An 11263-nucleotide genomic window follows, 5' to 3' on the forward strand; every position below is an offset into this window, starting at 1 on the left:
TTAGGGTGCCTGGTGTCGAAATTGCACCACACCGGCAGATGCCATTGCATTCTTGTATGCACAGGCTGCACAAGTAATTTTTGCAACGTAGAGAGAATGGAAATGTCATCTGGAGGAAGGGAGAATCTCACTGCATGGGAATGGAACTGAATATTTTTAAATACTGCAGCAGTCTTGGGGTATTGACTGGAAACTTGCTTGGCTTTGCTTACCTCTCAATTTTCTACTTGCTGATTTCTACTTCTTAGTGAGTTTAAAAAAGAAGAAACCAGACTCCATCAGTGTGTGTCCAGAGTTCTCAAATGGGATGGTCAAATACCCCCTTAATAGTAATGAATAGTAAATGAAACCTTTGAAATGAAATGAATAGTAAATGAAAAAAGGGAGGGGGTTCTTAAGATGAGTCTTTGAGTAAAACAGTCAGCTATGTGTCATATAACCTCTTTGGGTTTCTTCATTTAGATGAGGAAACAAGAAGCCTTCAGTTTGAAGAGCAATGTTGGCATCTTAATCGTGGGCATAATTCGTATTTTCTTTTGGTGGTGCTTGGCTGAGCTAATGATACACCTCATGTATATCCACGCTATCTGCAGCAGTTCTTCACCTTTGGAAGCTGTGTCATACTGGGCCTTAGGTGAGTACATTAAAAACAGTGAAGAAATCATCCTTCTCCCCCCACTTCCAAGAACCCCCGTATACTTTTGTTTTTATGTCCATCTGTTAGTACTTATGAATTGTACGTTATGGCCACTCACGTCAGAAGATGATCTACAGACTATTCAGTTAACGTGCAGATCCTTTAAGGAGCTTACAGTTGGACTTGTTGAACTTACTGAACTGCTTCCAAAATTCAAGAAAATTCTGTTAGTTTTTTGTTTGTTTGTTTTTGTCTCAAGTATGTGGATCTTTTTAGTCCTTACATTTTTTTCAAACATACAAGTGGACATTGAAAACAAAAAATTTGTTTAGTGAAGGGAAGAAGGAAGGGAGATGTTAAGAATCAGAAATCTCTCACCCTTTATTGATCTCTTCTGTCTTTGATGTTTTTTAGTTCATATTCATGTTGAAACAAAATAACTGTGCTTATTAAGAGTGGAGGGAAGGAATTAAAAACAAATTGGCCTGAAAGTCTGTGCCTCTCCGTAGTTCCTTTTTCCTTCTTGTCTTCCTCTTCTGTCTCCTCCCAGCAGTCTGGTATTTGATTAAAATGGTTAACTGTGAGGGCAAAAATGGGCACTTATGAATGTAACATAATTTGGTAAAAGCTTTGCCTGTGGGTATGTGGATAGAAATAGGCTAACCTGTAAGCCACTTGGATGCATGGTTTGTATGATTTTCCATTGTCCTGCTATGTATATCACCACGTAGGAGGAATGGAAGCAGCAAAATGCCAAGCCTTAAAAGTGGTTTTGGAGAAAGTCTTGCTGTTTACTGAATTGAAGGGGTTGCCTCTTACTATATCAGCGAGTAGCAGGAATTGGTGTCACATACTGGTACGGTCCTGTCAAGCATTCGTTAAAGTTCGCTTAAGAGCGTTGTGCGGGGAGAGGAGGACCTCTGCATACCGGGCTCTGGCCAGCAGAGGGCAATGCGTGCGCGCTCTCTGCGTGTGTGCACGCAGACCCATTGTGTAGACACATCACATGTATTTTCTATGTGCATATATACTGTACATACATAAAAAGAAACAGAGCAGTAAGCATTAGTGGCTTGCCTCCATGGTTCATTTCACTCCTCTCCACTTAGTCACCATTTAGGAAGCGGATTCTGAGTTTACATCTCTGTTGTAAATATGAATTCACTGATGAATTGAATCAGCTAGCTCCCAGTATTGTCTGTCTGTGTGACAAAAAGCTTTGTGGTGTTGTTGAGCATATGGGACCTGGTAAATGCTGACCAGCTGACAAGGCAGGCAAGGTAACAGATTTAGGGACAGGGTATTCCAGGTTTGGTGGTACTGGCAGTTTCCTCACTCCCTTGAAGAAAGCCTCTAACTGTTGATTAAACCAACAGTGCACAGTCACATACTACTTTTCAGAGAGGAAAAAAAAAAAAAAAAAAAAAAAGAAGGCTGTATATTCATTTAATAGAATTGAGTGTTATATCCTAAGAATTAAAGCTGGTTTTGAGCAGATGTTTAGAAAGTACTTCAAGGTAATTTCAGGCGATGAAAGCCTGTTTTAAAGCAAGCTCGGACTGTAGAAAGTTTGGATTGTAGAACTGCTGGATCAAGATGTAATAATTTGAATTGAGACAAGTGCCCTTTGGAGACCCTGCTTTTAGAAGAATTATGTTCAGAGTGTAACCCCACACTTATTAAGCTTTGTCTTAGCAGTGAAAGCAGTTGCTTAAATATGATAGTTCAAATAAGATTTTGTGGCAGAATCTATCAGCAGAAATCTATCACTCTTAATTTTTTTTTTCTCTACAAGTTTATTCCAATAATTGCACAGGCTGTCTTCTATCACTGATATGCGTAAGGGTATCTAGTATTCTTCTACTGATCCTTACCTGGGTCATTATAGATCTTAATAATGCTTCTGTAGCAGTTCTTTTACAGAGCCAAATATTCCCCTCTGTTACTTCATATTCTGTGTTATTAAAACCAATTACATTGTATAATGGAGTCATGAGACCAAGAAGCTTGTTGACTCAAGAGGATTAACTGCATGGTATACTAGCTTTCTGAACTGCTATTTTTCATTTTGTTTCCAGTCTTACCCACAGTAGCTTCAAGGTGGCATGGAACATCTACTTCCAGCAAGTGATACATATGTGCCCCTTATAACAGGCTAAATTTTGGGAAAAGGCTGTTAGGCTGTCTTGTAATCAACTCTAATTAGGGAAATTGTAGTTGATCCATTTTTCTTCTGGGACATCTTTGAATTATAGGCATTAAACACCAGCAATTCAGGTAAAGACAAGAGTGCTATGAGACTTTGCTCAAGGGATCTTAAGAGCATTGATGCTGGCCAGAATACACCTTAGAGAATCACAAAGCAACGCAGTGTTCTGGATCACTTCGTGTAGCGTTCTTGTGAAGTGAGATAGCAAAGAAATAAAGCCTGACTGAGTTACATAGCTCATTTAAAAACGTCAGTGTTCACTGTTGTTAAACTTATGTGGCCGCAAATGACAAGAAAAATGCTGAAGCTACCTAAAATAACGTAAGTGCATCCACGTAACAAAATAACAGAAGTGCATCCAAATAACATAAGTGCATAAGTATTTGCCATGCAAATACACTATATATATATATAGCATGTATATACATATAACATGGGACAACGTCTGACTACTCAATAAGAGAAAAGTTTTTCTCTTGTTTGGAAGGAATTAGACAGAGGTTTCTGGAAGCAACAACAATATACAGAAGAGTGCATGTATGTTTTTAATACCTGCAGCTAACCCAAAGATGCCCTTACACCAAAAGTTCAGGTTCTTTTCACCATGCTATTTACAAGTCAGTACCCGCGTTACGGTAACAGCACTCTTGCCTAGAGATGAAATTACCTCATACTTTCTGATGAATTTGCAAATACATAGTTCTGTATATTCTCCTACTCCTCTGGAATGTGAATATGTGGAAATCAGCAGAGAGTTTCTCCTGTTTCCACCTTCTATCCCAAGTAACCCAGTTGGGCTGTTTCTTGTGACGCTTATTGTCATAGTGTCTTAAAGGATCAGAGGCTGTTGTAGCCTTACTTCACCCTTGATTTGTTGAATATCCTCCATTCTCTTTACTTCTGACATAAACTGTCTTATTTCTGTGACCATCCTTGTTTCTTTGCTCTTTTTTACTGTGAGGATAAAGAGTCTCTGGAAGCAAAAGGCAACAAAACTCCCACCAAGCAGAAAATACATTCACACAATGTACACGTGGCTTGTAAAATTCATTGCCACAAGACAGCATGGAGGCTAATGGTGAAAGCAGTCAGCGTTACGTAATAGTAGGAATTTGGAAGAATTTTCCCCGAAGTTTGGAAGTGATAGTAGGTGTTTGTGTTGTGTCATAGCAAACTTTGATTGCGGTTCAAATATAACTGAGTAGTCTGTCATAGCCCCTGGAGCAGTTCTGGTAACGTCCTCAGTAGTGGTGGTGATGGTGTTAGAAGTAGTGATGAGGTGCAGTATGGTGCAGACTGGTGCAATGAGTTAGGAGAATTATTTTTTCAGAGGAGTTTGAATGTTTCTTTGCATGGAATTATTCATGCTGAGTGGTATTGTGAAACAGGAGGGCTAGACAATGGAAAAATGGTCTATCAGTAGAATACTAATAATCAGAGAATAATTCATTGGAAGGGTCTTCCAGAGGTGAGGTAGGCCTGTGCCGTGCTCATAGCTGGTCTATTTAGGCCAGGTTGCTGAGGGCTTTGTCCAGCTAGGTCTTGAACAGCTGCCAGAATGGACATTTCCCAGCTTTTCTGGGCACCTGTTCTGGAATTTCAACAGTCTCATGGCAAACAAAAACTGCCCAGACCCAAGAAGTCCTCCAAACACTAACTGAAATTTCCCATGTTCCAACTTGTCTGTTACCTGTTGTCTTCTTGCTATGCATTGGCTCCATCTTTGTATCCTCTGCTCAAGTTTTAGGCAGCAGTAAGGCTCCTGTAATTCTTTCTTACATAAACCTGAACAAACCCGCTTTTCTCAGCTTCTCTTCATATGTTACGTGCTCTGTCCCTGACTGCCTTAGTTATTCTCTCTGCTGGACTTGCTCCAGTATGTCGGTGGTTTCCTTGTGAGGACAGAGCCCACAGCTGGGCACAACACGGCAGCTGCAGCCTCACAAGCCCCACAGGGAAAAGATCACTTCTGGACCTGTCACCTTCAGGTCCCTCTAAATAGCAACCCTTCCCTTCGGTGTATTGCCCGCTCCCTCAGCTTGGTGTCTCCAGCAAACTTGCTGAATATTCACTCTGTTTTGTCATCCAGGTTGCTAATGAAGGCACTGAGTGGTACTGGTCTCAGCTGTGCTCTCTGAGGGGATGCCACTAGTTACTGGCTGCCAACAGCTGCACTTTGCACCACTGATCACTGCTATGCTTCCAGCCTGGTAGTCCCAAATTTTCTTCCACATTACCTACTTATACAAACCATATCTCACATCTCTGGTGATAAGGAAGCTATGGCAAAATGTGTGAAAGTTGTCACTGAAGTCAAGGTGCACAATGTCCATGCTCCTCCCTGTGTGTTGAAAGCACCCATTGCTTCATACTGAAAGCAGTGATGTTGGTGAGGCATCATGTTCCCTTGGTAAACCCCTTTCTCTGTTCCCATTCACTTTCTTGTCCCTGGTGTGTTTTCAAATAGGTTCTAACAGGATTTGTTACCTAAGTTTTCCAGGTACTGAAGTGTTGCCTCAGTTATTGGGTAGATGAAGCCTTTCCCTTGAGTAGTTACTGTGCTATAGGTGGAAGAACTGCTATAATTGAAATATTTGTGAATTCTCTTCAGTGGCTGTTTTGTGTAGTTTGTATATGTAGAGGACAAGCTCCTGGGTCTTAATTTGGGTGATAATAACACTGGAAACTGTGAGCAGAAGACTAAAGACAGTGTATGTGTAGTTAAAAAGTTTAAAGGTAAAATCTTTGACTCTCTTCTCATCACCTGTGCTTTCCTGGATTACATCTTTCCCTGTATTTCCTAATTTGTGCCTGGCATTCACTGGAGTATACCTTTTATCAGAAAGGCAGCTTACTTTCATGCCTTGTGAATCAATGAGCTGTGGAAGTTTGTAGTCAACGACCTGCGCTGAGATAGAGCAAGTTGCATCCCCTGTGCATCGATCCTTTAATGAGTAGGAAAATAAGTGCATTGTTAAACTAAGGCTCCTGGATTTTGGGGATTTTAAAGGAAGAATGGTTGGAGTCCTTGTTGGAGGGTCCTGTGAAGAACAGCAGTTTTGTAAAATTATTCTTCATGTTGTTGTTATTATGTCGAAGAGATTCTCTACTAAAAGAGAAAATGGACATTAATTGTTTAAGTTCTTCAGGCAGTACAAAATCTATAGTATGATTCAATTTTTTCCATTTTGAAAAATTATTTTTAGCTGGATTTCTGCCAGCGAAAATGTGGAAAAAAAACCTGACCCTAGGTTGCATGCACCTCTGTCATTGGCTAAAAATACAAAGAAAACTATTACGGATTTGTCTTTTCAGGCTATCTCCTCCTCTGCTCCATACTGCAACGCTCACATGGCCCATAAATGTCACATTTTCTTTTACCACATGCTGCTCCTGACATGTAGATTTTGTTTCCTTTAGTGTTTCCCACATGCTGCTTTAAACTTCTGTGCTTATATAGCATTGATTTGGCTGGTCATAATGCAGGAAGAATTCAGTTCTGAAATGGGAGGGCCTCAGGAGCTGCCATGCCGGCAGTGGTGCTGTTTTTGATGCCAAAAGGGTTGGAGCTCAGGTGCCTGATTATTTTCAATGCAGCAGAATGATGGGGAGAGAGCAGTGTCAGAGATAACAGCAGAATAGATTTTGCTATTTTTGATGTGGCCTTTCAGACTGACTGCTCATGTCCAGAGTGGCTGAGATATTTTCATCTGACTGACTGCAGCATTACACAGGCTGCTAGTTCAGATACTGGAGTACAAATGCCCCATGCATTAACAAAAATCTGCATCATACTGGTCTGAAGAAAGTATAATTTCCTGCTGAGTACACAGTCATGTTCTGTTTCACCAGTGGCTCATGTTTGTTAGCAAGAATAACATCCAAAAGGAGATGCCAGTCTCCTAAGTGGAGGAGGAGGTGAGAGCTGGCTTTGGTTAGAAGTGCTTTTAGATATGCAAATGACTCTTTGGGGGTAACTTCAGGTATAAATAAGTTCAGGTCATCCTCCATATCTCCTATTATGTCATTTCTGAAATATATTTGACCAGGAATTTGTACGTATGTGTATTTTGTGTCAGAGGTGTTTCTTTGATGGAGAGATGTGTGCACGTATGATGAGCGATATTTAGGTTTAATGTATTGGTCTTAACCATATGCTGTTTGTTCTTTCTAGTAAAGCATGCACAACTTACCATGCTGGTTAACTACCATTATTTTTATTGTTAATTAGGTTCCAGTGCTTTGAAAGGAAATTCTCTTTGAACATCATGCTGCTTATATAAAAACAATCTGAAGTGATAGGATCTGCTCAAAGGTGGAGCCACCTGCTTGAATTTGTAGTTGGTGAATTTCATTTTTGATTTGTTAAAAGAAGAAGTGCATGTAAGTTCCTAAGCTCTTTGAGAAAGCAAGACCTACAAATCAGTCTGTGCGAGTCAGATTCAGACTGCTGTTTTGAATGTGTTGTGGTTCTTTTTTCTAATAAGCCTATAAATAGGAAATGAGTTTGAGTTCATTCTTAAGAAGCACTCAGTGTTTTCCTATTGAAATTAGGGTGTCTGTGCATCCATCTAAATAGTAATGAAACACTAACAGAGTAATCTGAGATTTTTTTTATCTTGCAAGGTAATGATAAGGAAAATCTGATTAAAATATTTGGCATCTTGCTGTCTGTTTTGGAAACTGGAGTGTAAACATGATTCAGAAATCTTAATAAGATTTTATTCTCTGAAACATTGGCTCGTTAGTTTACTGCTTTAAAAAAAAAAAAAAAGGTAGTGAGGGAAAATGCTAGATTTTTGTAAGTTCCCCTGCAGGCTAAAATTTCAGATAATATTGTTAGTTAACTTACTTTTATGGCTAGTCTGTTACTCATGTGGTAACTGCCAATTTATTTAGAGAGTTCTTTCCCACAAATATTAGGACATAATGCCTACTGTAGGTGTTTGGGAGTGTTTAAGGTAGGTAGGTAGCTTTCAGGTATGTCTGTCCTTTAAAAGTTTTCTGTTTTTCTTTGTTAAGTGATCTGGAAGACCTGTCTGTGCCAGACCTTCAGCCTGGTTTAAGCAACTTCAATTTGGGATCATTGCATCTGTTCAACTTTGTTGTCTTAAAAGTACGTGGCATTCACGGCAAACATTGTAGGATGTACTTTCCTGCCACCACTCCATACATTTCGTGCTATTTCTTCTTGTGTGCTACTGAAGGCTGGGCTGTGAAGCCAGGCTGCATGAGTCCCGGTAATATTTGCTTTCTTTCTATCATTCATCTTGATTTTGTGAGCCAGCACCTTTTTCAAAGCACTACCAAGCAGTAGTGAAAGTCACTGCTGAGCAATACAAGCCTAATGATGGGGCTCTTGTCAGGGAGGAGTGTGATGGTAGGAAGTAGATGCTGTAGCCCAGCACATGAAGCTTGCCAATAATCATGCTGTTACTGGTTGTGTGAAAGGAATTTCATTTGTCAGGGAATCTATGCATCATATATATGTATGTGTGTGTGTATATATACATACATATATATTAATGCATCCATGTGTGAGGATATCCATCCATGACACATATATATATATATATATATATACACACACATACATATATTTCCTGTAAGAGAGGAGATGTAGAAAATATGAGAAAGGGTAAATGATCCCCCAAAGCTCAATATTTTGAATTTGAATACAAGTTCTGAGTCATTGTAAATATCTGTTTCTTATTAGACCTGTGCCATGTGTCAGCAACCCTTTCAAAATGACTGCATATTTGTCTGATATGTGTTTTCTAGTTGTACCTGTCCTGTTTATTGACAGAAACAAGCATCTACAATCGTTAATGTTGCAGGTCAGCGTAGCTGTGGAAAAGGGAAATTTGTGCTGTCAGGCTCATGCATCACCAATAAAATTGAAAGCTAAGTTAAAATTCTTGACCATGAATATGTTTTGATGATGTTTTATGGACAGAAAAAAAAATGCCTTTTAATCCCAATATGAATATTTTCTGTCATTAACTTATAGAAATGATCTAGTTGATAATTTCTGTCCAAAATTATTATTCAAACAAAACCAGCCCTGTGAATTTTTTAATTATTCTTTGAACAAAGCTCTAATAAACTTAGGAAATGCAGTTTTGGAATAAATTTAAGGAAGGTAAAACTTTGCTGAAGGTCTAGAAATGTGTTTTTAACGTCAAGGAAAATCTGGAATGCTTTATAAGGATTGCAAGGTAAGAAATTGAAAATATCAATCTCTATACAAGTCAGTTAATTTAATCTGGGATTTCAAGCAGCTTGACTGTTGAACTGCATGGGGTTTAGATTGTATGGGTACTTTAGCTCAATAATTTTAAAACCATAATACGTTTTAGTTCTTAAACTTCACCTTGACTCTAAACCCTTTGAGTTCATTTATTCCAGGGAAAGGATACCGTTGTTGCAATGCTTTTTCCCTTAAGTGTTTTTAATATACACTTGATACAGCTTCTCAGCTTTGTTTCCAATTTAAGATAATATTCTTGTATGAGTTCTTTTTAAGCTTTAAATAGAACTTAGAGAACGAAGTGTGTTACTGATAATGAATTTGAGAAGTTTAGCATTGATCTTAAATTTCTTTTTGATTTCATTGTTTTGTATCAGATAAAGCAGTGTACTTCTGGCTGCTTTGTGCTATAATGGAACAAATACAAAGCAGTTGGAATATTTCAGGTATGCAAAGAAGGTTTAAAGCCTGTGCATGTTGCCAGTGCAGACCAGTTGTTGTGCAGCTGTGAACCTTGCTCTTAGTTTTTCAGTGTGTGGCCCAGAACTCTCGCACAGCTGGGATGAGTTGAAGACTATCAAAAATTTCATTCACATATTGATGGGGACCTGCACATCACTGGTCTTACGAGCATTAGAACTGCCACACACAAAGCAGCCAGTATGTGCCAGGTAGTGATGTCAGTGATGTGCTGCCTATGCTTTTTTAAGACACCCAGGCTGTTGAGCTGTCTGCTAGTTAACAATAACAACAACTCAGACTTACATTAAGTACTAGAGATGGTGAAAATGCTTTTTTTCCTTTTTTCCTTCAACTTGTTTGTTATAACTTTGTATCTGATCATATATATGATCATCATCATATTTAAAAATTAAATCGATAGTTGTGTGTCCCAAGAGGGTGATAGTCTGGGTCACTAAATCTTTATCCATCAGGCACAGACAAATGATTTTGAATTTTACCAATGCACAGACAGCTGTGATCTTCGTAATCAGTTTGTGTGGGTGTCAGCATTCAGTTCTCCAAAGAAATTTATCATAAAAGAAATGAGAAATTGAATGAGATGGGAATTAAACCAGAAAGTTGGCTGTATAAATGATTTAGCAGTAATCTAATGTGTAGCTAACTGGCTAGTATCCAAATTGTGCTTTTGATTGTTTGTTTTCCTCTGGGGAAGAATGTTACTGAATATTAGATGACTACTTCCCTGAAGGAAAATACTATAAGCCTCATGTCTAGGTATTTTTTTCTACCATCAGTTTTTATCTTCTATGGCACAACTGTTTCTCATATCGTGTATGTGCATGATGATATTAAAACTAAAAATGGTGTATTGCAGCAGCGAAATGCTGGCCATGTGTAAGCCAGCAGGAGTTTTGCAATTTACATTGCTAGTGCCAGAATTTTACCCTAGGTTGTTACATATTTGATGAATTTTTTAATGTTGAACTTTAGGTCATCATCCACAATATGCCCATTAGTCAGCAGAATGCAAAAGGGATGCTTTGGCGCTAGTGCTGGGGGAAGGCAGATGATTTAGGTGTTCATAGGCTTCTATTGCTGGAGTCAGATAGAAAATTTAGGTTCTAAGGAAAGTGTGCGGAAGATTTTGAAATTATATTAAATATCTGAAGTATAGCAAACAAATTGCAAGGTAGTTAGTATCAGAGAAAGCAAAACAGTGGAAAGGAAGGAAACGTAACAATGGCATTCTATATTTTTTAACTCTACTAAATTATACAATTATACAATTTTCACTTTCCCTCCTTTGGGACTAGTTTTTTTTTAGTATCAACTGACAATCAGGGAAATTTCTCCCAAGTCAGAGCAAGTTCTTGGAGGAGTGGACTCCCATCAATTTTGATGAAGGTATTGCCCTCTGGTTTTTATTAAGTCTTGTTTCTGATGGTTATTGGTCAAATTCCATTTTGCTTGGCAGAAGAATATTTAGAATACTGATATGAACCATCTTGCTTTATTTACAAGTCTGAGCATTCAGAGTTGTTTAAAAGATCATCATCTCCCCTGTGTGTTCCACCCTGCCATCAGGTATTTAAAAACTTGAGTCATATCTGGGCTTTATTTGGGTTTTGGGTTTTCTGTGTACACTTGGGTATACTAAAAAAAAAAAAGTTTTCTTCCATTATTGTGAAACTTATTACTACTT

General features: G+C 38.6%; 1 protein-coding gene across 1 annotated transcript in view; it reads left to right on the forward strand.

Moving 5' to 3' along the window:
- The window catches only part of HHAT (hedgehog acyltransferase), a 166689-nt gene that overhangs the window by 15554 nt on the left and 139872 nt on the right, over positions 1-11263 (forward strand). The window contains exon 6 of the mRNA XM_035322159.1: positions 463-634. Within this exon, the coding sequence (XP_035178050.1) occupies positions 463-634 (172 nt within the window). The remainder of the gene's footprint in view (positions 1-462; positions 635-11263) is intronic.

The sequence above is a fragment of the Oxyura jamaicensis genome, chromosome 3 (assembly GCF_011077185.1).
Source record: "Oxyura jamaicensis isolate SHBP4307 breed ruddy duck chromosome 3, BPBGC_Ojam_1.0, whole genome shotgun sequence".
Taxonomy (NCBI): domain Eukaryota; kingdom Metazoa; phylum Chordata; class Aves; order Anseriformes; family Anatidae; genus Oxyura; species Oxyura jamaicensis.